At 53.7% G+C, this 16655-nt stretch overlaps 1 protein-coding gene across 2 annotated transcripts; it reads right to left on the bottom strand.

Annotated features, from left to right (window-relative positions):
- Nucleotides 1-1883: 1883 nt before the first annotated feature.
- On the bottom strand, nt 1884-10926 carry PELI3 (pellino E3 ubiquitin protein ligase family member 3). Of its 2 annotated transcripts, XM_040466151.1 has the most exons (8): nt 10801-10926; nt 9494-9646; nt 8891-8962; nt 6376-6505; nt 5639-5740; nt 4650-4844; nt 4141-4329; nt 1884-2857 (listed from the first exon to the last, which is right to left on the bottom strand). In XM_040466151.1, the coding sequence occupies exons 2-8, from the start codon at nt 9643-9645 to the stop codon at nt 2288-2290; spliced, it is 1410 nt and encodes a 469-aa protein (XP_040322085.1). In that variant the 5' UTR covers nt 9646; nt 10801-10926; the 3' UTR covers nt 1884-2287. The 2 variants fall into 2 exon arrangements, with proteins under 2 accessions (XP_040322085.1, XP_040322086.1); XM_040466152.1 differs by lacking the exon at nt 8891-8962.
- Nucleotides 10927-16655: the final 5729 nt, after the last annotated feature.

Genomic DNA, 16655 nt, shown 5'->3' with positions numbered 1-16655 from the left:
ACACACACACACACACACACACACACACACACACACACACACACACAATCATATGGAGCAGTCCACTCACTGGAGTCATGACCATCCCCAGCCTTGGTTCTTCCCCATGGAAATGCAGGAGGGATATGTGAGGAAGTAACATTAAGTACCTACTGTGTTACAGGTGCTCTCTATACAGTCACAACCATCTGGTGTTGTAGTAACTGCTATTCCATTTAACAGGTGACTGAGGCTCCAAGAGCTGGGAAGGGGCAAAGCTGGGCCAAATTCAGGGCTGTATTACCCCCCACCACTACCTCTGAGTTCTCCCTGGGATGGTTCCATGCTCTTTGCTTGTCTCTTCTCCCAGAGACTAAGGTTCTCTGCTGGAATGGGACTGGAACATTCCCCTGACTGATTCCCAACAGGGTCAGAAGAAAGAACTGGGAAGAGCCGGATTCCTAGTGGTGTGTGTGTGTGTGTGTGTGTGTGTGTGTGTGTGACAGTACTCCCACATCCACCTGAGCATCCCATCTGGGCTCCCCCACTGTGGCAGTGTGATGCACTGAAGCTCATCACATCCCCTTTTCACCACCCACCGGTGCCCTCTGTCCTCTCAAGAGCCCTACTGTCCTCTCAAGAGCCCTACGTCTGATCTCTGTCGCCCCCACCAGCTGTGTGGCCCGGGGCAGATCCCTCCCCTTGGAATCTGTACTCCCTAAGGCTCTAACAGCTGTCTTCAACTGGGGATGATGCCCGGGTCAGGCCTGTACTTAGAGCCTCTTTTTCAGGTTTTTGGATCTCCAGAACTTCCACCTACCTGTCTCCCGAGGTTGCTGCCCCCAGGAATGGTCTGGAAGCAACCCCAGCAGCACACTGAGGCTGCCTTGGCTCTCAGGAAGAAGTGACACTTAGGATGAGTGGGGGTCCAGTTTAGACGTGGTCTTCATGGCAACCAAGGGCCACCAGGCCCCAGCCCAACATCCACACCCCTCATTCCTCATCCCTCCAGACCTGGCTCCTCTGTCGCCAAGCATTTTTCCTGCCACACCTTTGCAATGCTGTTCCAGTTACCTGAGCTGCCCTCCCAACTTCTCCCACCCCTGTTCAAGGAAAGCAGCACAGTGTGATGGAGAGGAGGGCGGGCTAAGGCCAGGATTTGAATCTTTTCTAGCTGTGTGACTTGGCGCGTGTGCCTTAATCTCAGAATCTTAGATAGAAATGGTAACACCTTCCTCCCTGGGTTGCTATGAGGATCAAATAGCAAAACCTCCTAGTTAATGCTCCATTAACAAAGTTATTAGCAGCAGCAGCACAGCAAGGGGCATGGTGGGCACTTGGCAATACCAGCCCTTCTGTCAGCCAGCGCACTGTGAGAGTCCCCTCTTCCCCCTGCTCCTGACTGTCCACAAATGAGGTCCCAAAGCCTCCATCCGGCATCTTCCCCATCAGCACAGCCCCAACCTCTTGCTCCGGCCTCCTTTCTGCCCCCTGTTGCCACTGCCCCAGACACTCAACCGCTCGCTCAGTTCTCTGCTTCCTCCTACCTGAGCCTGTGCTCAGCCTCCCTCCTGCCCACAGCACACTCCCCTTCCTGTGGGGAGTTCCCACCCGAGCCCCCCTCACCCTCCCGCCTTCTAGTGAGACCTGCTCCACGGCCTTTGGCCATTCTCTGATCCTGGCACACAGGAAACTGTGCTGTCATTCAGTAATTTGGTCTGTCGTCCACTAGACTGTGAATTCCACCGGGCAGCGAACCAAGTCTGATTGTGTCTGTCCCCAGAGCCCACTTGGCATAGTGGTCCAGCCCACAGTGGGTATCAGCAGATGCCAGTCCCAGCCTGCTGCCCACCCATCACTCACGCAGGGGCTGGCGGCACTGCACTCATGCTGGACACGCGGGATTTGCGAGGGCAGCTGAGCAGCAAGGTTTATAGAGGAACCCAGGGCGGCAGCAGGGTGAGTATATCTGGAGCTGGGTCGGCAGGCTCGGGGCACAGCCAGCCTAAGCTGGGGGTCAGGGGCCCACGGCCCCTTCACTCCCCCAGGGACACAGTGTAGGCGGCATGATGTAGGACACCCCAGGAAAGCCCGGGACAGAGCTGGTGCTGAGGGCCCCATCATTATGACTGGGGTAGGGGTTTGGGGGACCAGAGATAAGAGGGAGGAGCACAGCCCATCCAACACGTCCATCCGGTGTGGCTATGTGCCAGCAGGTAGAGTCCCACATGCAGAGCTCCCTCTGGGCTGCAGAAGGTGGGGGACCTAGGTGGGCAGGTGGGCACGGCATCCAGGGCCCCGGGAAAGCCTAGTCCAGTGGCCCCTGGAAAATGAGGCGGACGCAGCCATGCTCGCCGGTGAGCCAGGCCCCACAAAAGGGGCAGGCAGCATGGAAAGCATGGGTGCCATGGGGCAGTGGTGTCTGGGCCCAGTAGCGGGCAGTCTTCTCAGAGCAGACATGGCCGCAGGGTGCAAAGGCATGGCTGGGTGGTCCAGGGTCCAGACAGAGGCCGGCCTCCTGGCCGAGCCATAAGGGGACATAGGGTCCCACGAGGCGACAGAGAGGACACTCGCGCTCCTGGGGGCCCCGCTCTCTCCTGCAGCCCCAGCCGTGGTAGCCGTGGACGTGGCCACACCGGACGTAGACCCAGGGCTGCTGCTTGTCGGGTGCTGTGCGGCCACGGGCCGGACTGGGGAAGGCCAGGGTGCTGAGGCCCACGGGGCACTGGGGCCGTGCTGCATTCGCTTCCTGCCGCTGGGCCTCTAGCTGCTTCAGCGTGGGTGCCCTCAGCAGCCCTGCTGGCGTGCGCCATAGCAGCGTGGCCCCACACAGGTCAATGAGGGAGCCGTCCTGCAGCACATTAGACTCGTTTTCCACCTGCCAGAGACAGCAGAAGGGCCTTACTGCTCAAGAGGCCCCCGAACTCCTGGCCATCGGGCAGCCGTCACCCCAGCCAAGCCACCTATCCATCCCACTGAACCTCCCTGGAGAGAACACCCTGGGCCAGTGGGGTGGGCTGGGGCAGAGGAGCCAGGAGGCCTGAGAACCCATGTGGGAGAGCAAGTCAGTGCTCCCAGGCATGCACTGTCCCTCACAGTGTGACATGGGCCTCGGTCACTTTATCTGTCAAATCAGGAGAGCTTGACCAAAACAAGGTTGTTCCCAGGGTCTCCCCTAAGGGCAGAAGTGGGAAAACCCTTCTATCTGAGAAACACTGGGGGGCTTAGCCCAAGGCAGCTGTCCCAGTGGCTGTGGTTAAAAGCAATGATTCTAGAACTAGCGTGCCTGGGTGTGATTCCTGGCTTCACTGTTTACTGACTTTGCATCCCCGGTCAAGTAATTCATCCTCTCTGTGTCTTAATTTCCTTATCCTCGAGATGGAGTCTGCATCCCATTATCTCAAGTGGTTCCCATGAATCAATCAACGTAAACATCTGGAACAGTGCCTGGAACACAGTAGGTACTCAACAAGTGTGTGCCAGTGAAATATTCACACGCACCGATTTTAAAGATAATGTTTCTCCAAATCTCCCCGTAGAATTGGTGCTCTGGAAAGAGAAGCCATGCTCTTCCCTGAGATTGTGCATCTGTTTGCTGGGTGTGCTTGAGCCCTGGAAGAGCTCGGAGAGGCCTATTTAAGGAGCTTAGCCACGTGACCATGGGCAGGCCCCTGCCTCTCTCTAGGACTCTGTCCCAGCTCCTAATGTTAGTTCTCTGATCTGTGCCACGTGGAGCATTCACTGTCACCTCCGTGAGAACTACTCCAAGGGCCCTTTCCCGCTAGTAGAGGATAATAAAGCTAAATCCATCCGAACGTGAGAGACACGTTGCAAACTGCCAACACTTTCGGTATAAACTGCTCACACATGGGCCAAGTGTCATCCTCACAGGAGGCTGGGATGTTTTAAGCTGTCGGCATCCCTAAGGCCACTTTCTACTGCACAGTGCATTTATGTGTGCTCTGTCGCGCCTCACCCCATAGACCTCCAGCAGTATGTGGGCTACATTTTGGAGCCACTGGTCTGGTCCTCTCTGTGGGGCAAGTGGGGCATGATCCCCAAATGGAACCTGTTGGAGCTCCCTTGTGTAGGAGGGCTGGAGATCAGGGGGAAGGGTCTGGGAAGGAGTCGGGGGCGGGGAGGATGGAGCAGGCCACCTACCAGCTTCCCTCGCTGCTGTGCCGAGCGGCTGTCCCTCAGAGTGTACACATTCCCACAGACTGATATCTCCCTCCAGACACCCGGGGCCGAGTCCTCAGAGAAGCCGCCTGCTGGGTGCATCACCAGGACCCCATTGGTGGTTAAGCCGTCCATCAGGCCGTCGGGGGTCCGCCACTTGGCTGCCCGCTCCTGGGACCACATGTGGGATCAGATCATATCCCCGAGTGGCCCCCAGCAGGCCGCGATCCCGGGATGCTGCCCCAATACCCTCGCAGTCAGAGGGAGCCCAGAGAGGACTGGAATGGGCGCTGCATGGCCGGGGGCATCACCTGAAGTCCTGGAGTCTCACTGTGCTCATGTTTTAAGTGACACTGCCACTGCCAGCATAGGTCACGGTTATGATGACTGCCCACTGGTCCATCACCCCAGGACACTGACCCTCCCCACCCTGCCCCTCTGCTCACTCTCAGATAAAGTGCCGGTCCCTGCCTAGGGGGGGGCTCACTCACTCCAAGGAAGATGTTGCTGGAGGCATCAAAGCCAGCAGCATAGATGCGGGCAGTATAGGGCGGCCGGCGGTCACAGAGGATGCGGCAGGCATAGCGGGAGATGGTGCTCTGGGCAGAGGGGCCCTCGGCGGCCCCTCCTCCAGGCGATGTGTCCGTTACCACAAAGTCGATCATGTTCTCGGTGGAACGGCCGATCTGTGAGGAAGAGGAGGGCGAGCACAGGGATACTGTGCACGGCTCAATCCCACAGGCTTCCTACCCCAGGGTTCCGCCTGTGGGGTCACCAAACAACGAGGAGGGGGGAGTACCACCCCGACTCCCTAAGCACTCTGGGCTCTCAGCTGGGGTCTCCAAATCCAATGGCTAGGATCTGGGGCTTCTCTGTCTCCCCCACTCAATAAAAATGAGTTTATTTTTTTTTTTAATTGACCAGTGAAAACGTGACACCCACGGTCTGGGAGTGCTCAAACATTAGCAGCACATAGTGAATTTTTTAAATTTACTAGATACCGTGCTAAGCCCTTCATGTGCCATATCTCAGCTAATCTTCCCAATAATTCCATGGGGTGGGTATACTGTGGGCCCCACTGTACAGATGAGGAAACAGAGGCCCAGAGAGTCTAAGCGACTCTTGCCCAAAGTTACCCAGCTAGTAAGTGATGGAGCTGGGATCTGACCCAGGTAGTATGACTGTCGCACCTCACTCTGAACTCTTAAGCTGTATGGCCTCCTGTGGCCTGGGAGTCTGCTCTTGAGTTTTAAATTTTGATACAGCCACTGATTTGCTGTGTGACTCCAGGAGGTCAAAGGCCTCATAGGACATCCTGCTTCCTCATCTGAAGAGTAGTTGATTACACTGAGTCCCCGCCCCCAAAACACCCTCACCACGGCCTTCAGTCCTCCAGGGTCACCCTGGAATGCCTGCAGTGCTGGATGTTGAAGCCCGGTGGCTCCGTGGCCAAGAGGCTTACAGAGGGGCCTGAGCATACCTGGAACATGTCTGTGTCACTGTCATGTGTGTATTCGACTATGACCGAGTGGCTCCGGGACAGTGTATACGAGATGCTGTGCTGGCCACGGTTACTCAGTGCCTGGTGGGGAGAAAGGAGAAGTCACTTCCCCGGGCCTGTGGCCAAGGGAAGTGTGAGCCTCTGAGCCACAAGTTGGAACCCAACGCCCACTGGCCAATCCCAGGGAAGGGGCAGTTCTACCGTCGCAGAGGATGTCCTGTGCAACTGGCACTATACTCAGGCTGCCTTATCTGATCCCTACAGCCACCCCAAGAGGAAGGCCTGGTTATTATTCCCATCTTATGGCTGAGGGAACTGCAGCTCAGGGAGGAGAAGAAACTGGCCAAAAGTCACACAGATGGAAACAGGAGAGCTTGTATCTTAACCCAAATCCTCTGAAGCCAAAGGCTTTCCTTTGCCATTGCTGTGTGACTGTCACATCCCTTCTCTGAGCCTTGGCTGCCTCTAAATGATGCTGATCATTTCCATTCAATGGCTGGGATCTGGTCATCAAAGAAACATTCTGCAAACTGTAAAGTGCGGTATGCTGCAGGGGATCTCCTCTCGGTACCACTTCCCTGGTAGCCCCAGAAGACACAGAGGGCTCCCCTGCTCCAGCAGGCCTGTGGGCAGGCAGCACTGGGAAGGCTGAGGACCTGGGATCTGGGCAGGGAGCACAGGACTTTTGTCCAGGTCTACTGGGACAGGCTGCTTGCCTTGGAGACGAGCGGTGTGGAGATGTGGTGCATGACGTCTGGCTTCACTCCGTTGGCATGGGGCCGGCGGCTCAGTGCCAGGCGGCTTCTCCGGCGGCCCTTGTCCCCACTTGCCAGACACCCATTGTAGCTGTGGATGTGGAGGGTTAAAAAGAAGGAATTGAAAGGAGAGAGAGAGAGAGGAAAAAAAAAAAGAAAGTGAGCCCTTGAGAGATTTGGAAGAACTGCTACCTTCTGGGCAGATTCTACAGTAACAAACAAACACTAGAAGCATCTGAAACTAGAAGACCCTCCCTACTATATGAAATCAGTGCCTTTGGGAAGTAGGGTGAGGAGCAGAGTAGCTACAAAAGACTTTGCATTCAATTAACCAGTGCTTCCTGGATGCCTGAGCCATGTGTGGCCAGATGCTGGGCGGTGGGGTGGCATCGGGGGCACACCGCAGGTCAGTTCTGTGTCCTCAGTGGCAGGGAAGCGGGGGTCCTGAGCTTTTCAAGGAACCTGAGCACCAACTGTGCCACAAGCCCAGAGGCAGGAGAAGGGAATTCTGGCCTCAGGTCAGGTTTCTAGAAGAGGAAGCTGGGCTTTGAAGAACTAGAAAGGATTCACCTCTATAGCAAGCTGTCACTTGTTACACCACAAGTATGACTGGAAACCAGAATGAAAGAAAAAACAGAGGGGCACCTGGGTGGCTCAGTTGGTTAAGCATCTGACTCTTGGTTTCAGCTCAGGTCATGATCTCACTGTTCATGAGTTCGAGCCCTGTGTTGGGCTCTGTGCTGACAGTGCAGAGCCTGCTTGGGATTCTCTCTCTCTCTCTCTCTCTCTCTCTCTTTCTCCTTTTCTCTCTGCCCCTCCCCTGCTCATGCTCTCTGTATATATCTCTAAAATAAATAAACCAACTTTAAGAAAAGAAGGAAGGAAGGAAGGAAGGAAGGAAGGAAGGAAGGAAGGAAGGAAGAAAGAAAGAAAGAAAGAAAGAAAGAAAGAAAGAAAGAAAGGACAGACCCACAATGCCACCACCTCCATATATCCATAACATGTCAAATTTCTACCTTCCTTCCAGCTCTTATCCAGAGGGGGTGATTGTGGAAGGCAAAGATGGGGTGAGTCACAGCCTTGGTCACTGCCATGTACTGGAGCCTCCCGTGTTCCCGGTGCTTCACGTTATTAATTACCTAATGGAATCTGTGCAATGTCCTGCCAGGCAAGTACCTTTCTTCCCATTTTACAAATGAGAAAAATTGAGGCTCAGGGAGGTAAAATGACCTGCCTGAGGTCCCAGGCTAGTAAGTGAAAAAGTCAGAGATTTGAACTTGGGTCGTCTGACTCCGGCCTTTCTTGCAGAGGCCCTTCCCGAGGGAAGGCTCACCCCAAGCAAAGGTCATGAGACTGGCAGGGTTTGGTGAGATCAGGGAGTGGCGATTTGGGTGATAAACTGCAGTAGAGGAAGATGAAGCTGCTGGAAGGGCCCTGAACACCAAGCTTAAGAGCCTGGACTTCTTTCTGGAAGACTAGGGAGCCATGGAAGGATTTAGAGCAGGCAGTCCTAGGATGAAGAGCTGCCAAATACAGATAAGGCCCACTTAAATCAGAGTCTTCTCATGAGCTCGTTAAACTACAGATTTCCTGGCTCTACCCATGGAGATTCTGATTCTGCAGGTTTCGGACAGGCCTGTCAATGAGTATTTTCAATGTGCTCTCCGAGTGGCTCTATAACCAGTGTGGGGCTTCACTGCTCTACAGAGAACAAACAGCTGTCAAGAGGGCCTATACCCTTAGGTCTGCACTCTCCCCCCATCAGTGGCCTCACCCTCAACTGGAAAGCCTGCCCTTCCTTTGGGACACCAAGCAGCTGCTCCTATCATGCAAGCATCCCTGAGAGGGGGATCACTTTTGCCCTTGTAAAATCTTCCCACCTATGGGGTGTGGGCCAGTTCAGGACATGGGCTTGAGGCTCAGGTGGGCCTGGCTTAAATTCTGGCTCTTCCACTTATCACATGACCTCTGTAAAATGGTGCTAATTAATCAGGACCTACCTCACAGGTTCATTGCGAGAACTAAATGACATCAAGCATTTAAAAAATGTCCGGCACAGAGTGTGACAGATCTACAGCAGGCCCTTGATAAACGTTAACTATGATTATTAGGGGAAAAGCACATGGTGTGTACATGTATAACAGCCCCTATTATTTCTAAGTAATCATAATGACAGCATAGCTTCTCAAATATTTTCTTCGGGGCAGATGGCAGAGAGAGAGGCCAAAAGGTGTGGATGGAGGAGGCAGAAGAGGGATCTGTGCCTGGGGGTGGAGTTCAGCGGGTGGTGCAGGGATCCCGGTCAGGCGGAGACCAGGAAGGGATGAAGTTTACCCACGGACCACCAACTCACATCGCTTCCTCTCTCCTGGCCTCGGTTCTCATCTGTAGCGTGAGGGTCAGCTGTGGCTTAGTGAATGTGCACTAGACCTGGAGTAAGAAAGACCTGGGTCCGAATCCCAGCCCTGCCACTTACCAGCTGTGTGCCCTTGGACCAGTCACTTCCCCTCTCTGAGCCTCGGTTTCCTCACCTCCTTCCTCACAGCATCTTTGTGAAGATTGAAATGAAATAATGTCCATGAAAGGGCTTGGCACAAGCCTGCCTCCCAGAACACTTGATATGTGCCAGGCACTGTTCTACGTGCTTTACAGAAATCACCTCATTCATTCCTCCAAAAACCCTCTGAGGTATTATTATCATCCCTATTTGTAAGGTGGGAAAATGGAGGCACAGGGAAGTTAAGCTACTTGCAGAGGCAGGATTTGAACCAAGTATTTTTGCTGGAGAACCAAAGTTCTTCACCCCAGACTACGTATACTAGGTGCTTTATGAAAGGCAGATGGTGCTACTTTATTTCTGATCAGAAACTTAGGTGGGCAGTCGGAGTTTTCTCAGGAATTTATTAAAAATGGGAAGATAAAATAACAGGAATTGAGGTGGGTTTGGTCAACTCTCTCAGTTGGGGAGGTGAGGAGGGACAAACAGCAGAAGGTCATATGTGGGGAGAGCTGGGGCCCTTGATCTGGTTGCCCTGGGGGATGCCTGGTGCCCTGCCCCACCTGGGCCAGGGTCGCTCACCCCAGGACGATGAGTTCGCCATACTTGATGGGCTCCTCGCCTGGCTGCGCATCTTCACCAGGAGAAGAGAGGACACAAGAGCCCTGGCTCCCTGGGTGCCCGAGGTCTGAGGTTCGGGGAGACCCCACTTCAGGGTTTCCTTCTAGCACCATTCTGCGCAGAGTGGGAGAGGAGAAAAAGAATTTTGCAACCTCTCATCCCAACCCCCTCAATGCCAGCTCAGGCCTGCTGCCAGGACCACCTAGGCAAAGGCCAGAGTGACCTTTCACCACCTCTGTTGCTATGGCAACCACTCCACCTCTTGTCTCCTTTAAACTGCCCCGGGGTTGCTGGGATACCAGGGAAGGGAAATGGGTGGGATGGAACCAAGAGGAAAGGGCCCCACAATCAGAGGGTCGGGATATCTGGTAGGGCCAGAGGGGTAGACCAACTTGGGGTGGCCAGACGCTTCTTTTTGGCTAGGACCCCAGAGTCTGGGATGTGCTTGGAAGAGAGACACCTCAAGAGTTAGAGGGCCCTTATTCCTCATCTTAGACTCAGTTCCTGGGTTTGGCTCTTGGCTCCGGGGCCTCAGAGTAACCCTTCCGTTGGGCTCTTGGAATCTATCTATCTTAATCATTTAGTCCCTTGCAGGTCTAGGCCTCTGTCTGTCTGTCTTTTTCCTCAATGACTCTCTGTCCTCCCGGGGCTGTCCTTTTCGCCCGTCTCTCTTCCCACCCTCCTCCTCATGTCATCCTGTCTGGCCACCTTCTCCTCCCCATCCATCTGCCTCAGTCTCCCCATCTTGGCTCCGCCCGGCGGGCGGGCCTCTGGACCCCTCCCGGGTGCGCGCCCCCTCCCTCCCTCAGGTGTCTGTCTGCAGTCCCAGGGCCGCCCGGGTCTCTGGAGGCCTGTGGGGGCGGCGCTCCCCCCTCCGGCTGGGGCTGCAGCAGAGCCAGTCTCCGCAGGAAGCCTGTTTGGAAAACATCCCCGCGCAGGAGGGACTGCGCCGGGGCAGGCCCGCGCCCCGAGCCCCGAGCCCCGAGCCCCGCGCCCGGGGCAGGCACAATGACGGCCCAGCGCATACGCAGATACACACCCGGCGGCCCCTCGCCACAAACACGCGCGCGCACGCACACAGTCCCGCACACCCCGAGCCCCGCGGGCAGTGCCCGGACGGGCGCAGAGCCCACTCGGGACCCGCGAGCGCGCAAACAACCCCCTGCGCCAGCCCTCGGACCCACTCCCCCTGCCACCCTCAGACACGCAAACACGCCCCCCGCGCCCGCCCGGCGCAGCCCCCGCCCCCTCCGCCCCGGCGGTCTCACCTGGCCGCGCTCCCGGCCCCACTCGGCGCCGCTCCCTCCGCGCCTCGCCCCTGCTCGGCCCCGGGGCCGCTGCGGCGGGATGGGCCCGGCCCGCGGCGGCTCCGCGCTGCCTCGTCACGGGGACACCCGGGGCCGGGGGAGGGGGCGAGCGCGAAGCTCCACACTCCGCCCCTTGTCCCGATGCCCCGCCCCCTTAAAGCCCCGCCCCACCCGAAACTCCGCCTCTTGCGGCGAAGCTTAGCCCTAGTCAACAGAGCTCCGCCCCTTCGTGGGAGACCACGCCCCTCCATAGCCCCGCCCCCAGGCCCTGGGAAGCTCCGCCCACACTCCGTCTCAGGAACTCCCTAGCGCATCTTCACTGGTTCGGGGACTCCCCGGTATCTATGAGACCCATCCCCCAGTTCAGGCTCCCTCAGACCCCGCCCTCATTTCTGGGGACTTCCGGGTTCTCCTAGAGACACGGGCGCCCCCTCCCCCACCGCAAGCCAGAGCCTTTGTACTGCGCGGGAGGCGCCTTTCCCCACCTTGGGCCGGGACTATCCACCTGCTCTCCCACCCCCACGCCCGTCACCCCGAGACCCGTCTTCCCACCTGGGGTAGCTGCAGAATTAGAAGCGGGGGCGGGAAGGAGAGAAGGAAAATACTAGAGTCGGAGGAGGGGGTGTACGTTAGCAGGGAGGCTGAGGGAAAATGCTACAATTGACTAGATTCGAAGACCTTGTCTTTAGCCTCGCTCCTCCACTCTCTCGCTGGGTTGCCTCTAGGCCCCGGGGTGTCCGGGAACACTTCCCTCCTTCCAGCTAGCACGCACATCATACCCAAGAAGCCACAAGGGGGGCTTTGGGTTGTGTGCAGTTCCTTCTGGGCCTGGGCTTGCAAGAGATTTGTCAATCTATGCCAGGTATTATACTCTGTGCTTTGAGCAAGATAAGCCCTTTAATTTCTAGGAGGCAGGCACGATAATCACCCATTTTACAGATGACGAAACAGTTGTGCAAACCTAACTTGGTCGTGGTTATCTTGCTAGAAAGGAGCCAAGAGTAGGTCTCAGCTGTGTGACTCCAAAATCTGGACTCCTAACTTCTATTCTATACCTTGTTGTTATGATGAGAAATGGCAGGATGGGACTCAGAGGTGCAGAGCAGAAGAGACCCAGAGATGCATCAGATAAGAACCCTACGGCACATTATTTCTCAGTATGTTTGGAACCATAACCAAGAGCTGGGGGCAGACCAGAGGGTAGCCCTTAACCTGAGTCTTTGATGCATTTATTGAAGAAATCAAGGAAGGCTGTACAGAGGAGGTGGTCTTTGGCCCCAGTCATGAAGGAGATGTGAAAATTTGCCCACACATTCCTGAGAGAGAGCATCCTTCCTGTTCTCCCCTCATCTTGTTGCTTGTGATGCTCCCTGTCTCCTGGACTCCCCCTGGGCCCCACCACATCCACACACCCCACTAACTCCCCCACCTAAAAATAGTCCATGATACCAACTGCTTTGCCAACTGTTTGGGGGCCTTAGCAGCCAGATGAAACATGAAGGCAGCCAGCAGCTCGTCCTTTAGGGACAAAGGCACTCATTAATCAAAGAGAGGCTCCCTGAGAGGCCACCACAGAGGAGGCTGGACTGCTGGGCTGTCAGCAGCAAATCATGCAAATCCTGCACCACAGGAGAGCTCCCTTCCTTGAATGCCTGCAATATGTCCACCTCCATGCCAGGTAGGCAAGCCACTGTGGGACACGGGGACACTGGGACAGTCTCACTCCCCTTTGCATTCCCAGCTTCCAGCACATTGCCTGCCAGAGCAGGCCCTCAACGAACACATGCTCAATAACCACCAGAATCCCCAGGTCACAGATGGGGAAACTGAAGCTCAGGGGATGGGGGAAGAGATACTTGCCCCAGGTCACACAGCCAGACAACTACATAGCTGAGGATTGATCAGAGCCCCAGCGCTACCATCTGACACCAGACTGCAGGGAGGAAGGGCTGAGAGAGATTGCAGAGTACTGCAGGATGCAGAGATTTCTCCTGTGGTTTAGTGTGCTGGCACCGGAGCTGCATGATGAGCATGGCCAGACCACAAGGGGCCTCCCAAAGCCGGGGAGGGCCTGGCCCCAGCATTGTCTAGGTGGGGGAGAGGAAGGGAGAGTTGGGACACCGCCAACAGACACAAGTGCCCAGCTTCCAGCCTTGACTTCTGGCTCTGTCTCAAAAACTCCAGCTTCTCAATCTCTCTAGATCTCATCTTCCTTATTTATAAAATGGGAACAATAATAGCACTTACCTATGGTGGGATAAAAATTTGCAGTACTCTTCTGAAATCAACCCCTCCTTTCTCTTCAATCTACATCTTGACCCTATTGGGGGAAAAAAAGTAACAGAGGAACAAGATACAATCTTTATTTCTTCAATTCTTGGGTTCAGGTGTCTGAAGACAAGGGACTAGCGTAAGCAGTTTGGAAGAATATTTGTGTATCTATTTCAGAAAAGATGCTGAAAACAACAACAGCAACAACAAGGAACTCTCTGGACTGAAAGATTTGGAGAGAGGAAGGAAGGGCCTATGATGCTGAGCTCTGCCTTTGAGGCCCTGTTGTAAGTGGGAATGAGGGCCGAGAAAAGATTGAACCCTCAGGTAGATTCAGGGATACAAATCCTATTCCTTCAAAGAATCCAAATTTGATTGGATCAGTTTATGGAACAATTTAGGTCCCAGGACATTCATTGTTGAAAACAAAAGCGGGGGCGCCTGGGTGGCTCAGTCGGTTAAGAGCCTGACTTTGCTCAAGTCATGATCTCACAGTTCATGGGTTTGAGCCCTGCGTCAGGCTCTGTGCTGACAGCTCGGAACCTGGAGCCTGCTTCAGATTCTGTGTCTCCCTCTCTGTCTGCCCCTCACCCGCTCATGCTCTGTGTGTGTCTCTCTCTCAAAAATAAATAAACATTACAAAAAATTTTCAAAGAAAACAACAGAGGACTCAGCTGGCATTGAATGGAGCTTAACAGCTGGGTGTAGCCAGGGAAAGAGTCAGTCAAAGAGAGCCTTGCCCAAACCACTGTCATCCCAGGGTGACTGTAGGAATACCCAAGGCTGCACTTCCTGAGGACCAATGACAGAGGCTTTGTATTTAGACTGTGGGGAGGAGGGTAAAGACTTCACTAAAATAATCCAGCCAGTCACTAAACAGACAAATAACAATAACAAGCCCTGGAGGCAATGGACTAGTACCGAGTTGCTACAACATATTAATTAAAGGGGCGCCTGGGTGGCGCAGTCGGTTAAGCGTCCGACTTCAGCCAGGTCACGATCTCGCGGTCCGTGAGTTCGAGCCCCGCGTCGGGCTCTGGGCTGATGGCTCAGAGCCTGGAGCCTGTTTCCGATTCTGTGTCTCCCTCTCTCTCTGCCCCTCGCCCGTTCATGCTGTCTCTCTCTGTCCCAAAAATAAATAAACGTTGAAAAAAAAATTAAAAAAAAAACAACATATTAATTAAAATCTTCAGTTTCCAACAAAAGAATATATAATTCATACAAAGAAACAGGAAAGGATGACCCATAGAGTGGGACAAAAGCAGGCATCATCATCCAGATGTGGGGAATTCAGCACCTTCACACCCTGCTCCCGGGAATGTAAAATGGTGCAGCTGCTTAGGAACAGTCCAGCAGCACCTCAAACAGTTAAACATAGAGTTACATATGAGCCAGCAACTTCACTCCTAGGTGTATATCAAGAGAAATGAAATGTTAGAAATAAAAATAAAGAAAGTCAAGGAAGTCAATAGCACAAAAATCAGAAGGGTCGATTGTAATCGGGAAGGGGCACAACGAGAAGCATTAGGGTGCTGTCCAGGGTACTGTTCAGATTCTTGATGCCGTGATATCACCTGGGTACTTGTTTTGTAATAGTTTGGTAAACTGTATATTTATGTTGTATAAGCTATTTGTTTATGATATTGTATAATAAAAATGTTTAAAATAAGATGAGCTGGTTCAACCAAACCCTTACAGTCTGCAATTTGAACCGGCAGGGACTTGTTCCAGCTGAAACTACAGTGGCTTTTTCTTTTTTCTTTTCTTTTCTTTTCTTTTCTTTTCTTTTCTTTTCTTTCTTTCTTTCTTTCTTTCTTTCTTTCTTTCTTTCTTTCTTGATGGGTGTTAGTAAGGAAGGCTTTTTTATTGTGATTCAATATACACACACAGGCACACAAGGAAAACACAATGTTACGGACAATAAATGTCTTTACTCCATGCAGTGTATTCGGCTATGTTTTCTCCTCTATTCTATTTCATTAAAAATGTTGGCTGAACTCATGAAATCAATTTAATAACCCACTGATAGGCCACAATGCTAGCCTTTAAAAAGTCTTGTGTAAGATCAAGATGTTAGCAACTCTGGTTTCTCCTGAGGCCTCTCTTCTTAGCTTACAGGTGGCCACCTTCTTGCTGTGTCCTCACATTGTCTTTCCTCTGTGTATGCCTGTGCCCTGGTCTCCCTTACGAGGATATCATTCAGATTGGGTGAGAGCCCACACTAAAAGCCTCATTTTAACTTACTTACCTCTTTAAAGGCCTTATCTCCAAACACAGTCCCATTCTGAGGTACTGGCAGTTAGATCTCCAAGATACTACTTTGGAAGGAAGATAATTCAGCACATAACAGGCATGACTTCCTGAGGGATAGGGAGGTAGAAGGAGTCAGGAGGAGAGGGGAGAAGGAGTGTCCAAGCCTGCACATCTACAAATGGGGACGAACAGGCAAATGCAGGGCAGCAGGGAACTCTACACTCTCTGGTTGGTCAGAGGGTGAGGTAGGGAGTATCAGGTTGGAGGAGGTGTCAGGGGAGAGGTCCAGGGCCTTGGATCCCATACCAAGCTTTGGTTTGTAGAGCGATGAGTCTCAGTAAGATCTCCTGGGACACTGGAGGAGGATCCCAGAAAGTTAAACTTTAAGGAGTGTCTCAGATGGACCAAGACCCACACTCTGGGCAAAGAAGCTGTAACTTGACAAGTTTTAGACAGGGGCCTGACCCTGACTGAGTTGGAGAGGAAAGACTAGACGGGCAAGAATGGAGGCAGAGAGGCCATAGTGGGGGCTGCCCTGAGTGTCCAGCCAGGAAAAGATGATGTCTGAACTGACAATACTAAAAGTTGGCTTTCATAGAGTGCTTATTATGTCCCTTGAGCCAGGCCTGAGCTAAGTACCCTGCCCAGATAATCATGTTAAATTATCTCAACAGTCCTGTGTGGTAGGTACCTTATTATTCTTATTTCACAGTGAAGAAAACTGAGGCCAGACAGGTGAAGAGACTTGCCTCAAGTCACACAGCCAAGGAGAAATGTGTGTGTCAGTAGAGGCAGAACCTGGATGTCAGCCCTGCTCTCTGGCAGTCACTGAGGAGATGGCAGGATTGGTGGGAGCTGTGGGGACATAAGTGGGCGGGATTAGGGACAGATTGAGCATGGGGGCTAAGGGAGAGGGGTGAGCTGTGTGTGGGTACTTCTAGGTCCCTAACTCCCTGTATCTGCAATCAAAAAGCTGAAGGGAGCTCAGCCTGCTCCTTCTCCCTCTGCTTCCCCCTTCTCTGCCTTTCCTTCTCAGCATCTCCAGGGGGCTCCCAGGATGCCAGGAATAGGGCTGAGCATTGTTTGTGTGACAGGTACAGATCCCCGTTCATATCTTCCTGCATGTAAGATACAGAGCTTTATGGGGCGCCTGGGTGGCTCAGTCAGTTGAGCGTCCAACTTCGGCTCAGGTCATGATCTTATAGTTTGTGAGTTCAAGCCCCGGTTCGGGCTCTGTGCTGACAGCTCAAACCCTGGAGTCTGCTTCGGATTCTGTGTCTCCCTCTCTCTCT

The sequence above is a fragment of the Herpailurus yagouaroundi genome, unplaced genomic scaffold (assembly GCF_014898765.1).
Source record: "Herpailurus yagouaroundi ecotype Mexico unplaced genomic scaffold, PumYag 569, whole genome shotgun sequence".
Taxonomy (NCBI): domain Eukaryota; kingdom Metazoa; phylum Chordata; class Mammalia; order Carnivora; family Felidae; genus Herpailurus; species Herpailurus yagouaroundi.
The sequence above is the reverse complement of the archived record's forward strand: the minus strand, read 5'-3'. Positions and strand labels throughout refer to the sequence as shown.

Coding starts and splice junctions, on each gene's coding strand:
- PELI3 (XM_040466151.1), bottom strand. CDS start 9,645: ATGGTGCTAGAAGGAAACCCTGAAGTGGGGTCTCCCCGAACCTCAGAC. Junction 8,963..9,493: donor GGCGAACTCATCGTCCTGGG/GTGAGCGACCCT, acceptor ATCTTCACAAAG/ATGCTGTGAGGAAGGAGGTG. Junction 5,741..6,375: donor CCACACCGCTCGTCTCCAAG/GCAAGCAGCCTG, acceptor TCTCCCCACCAG/GCACTGAGTAACCGTGGCCA.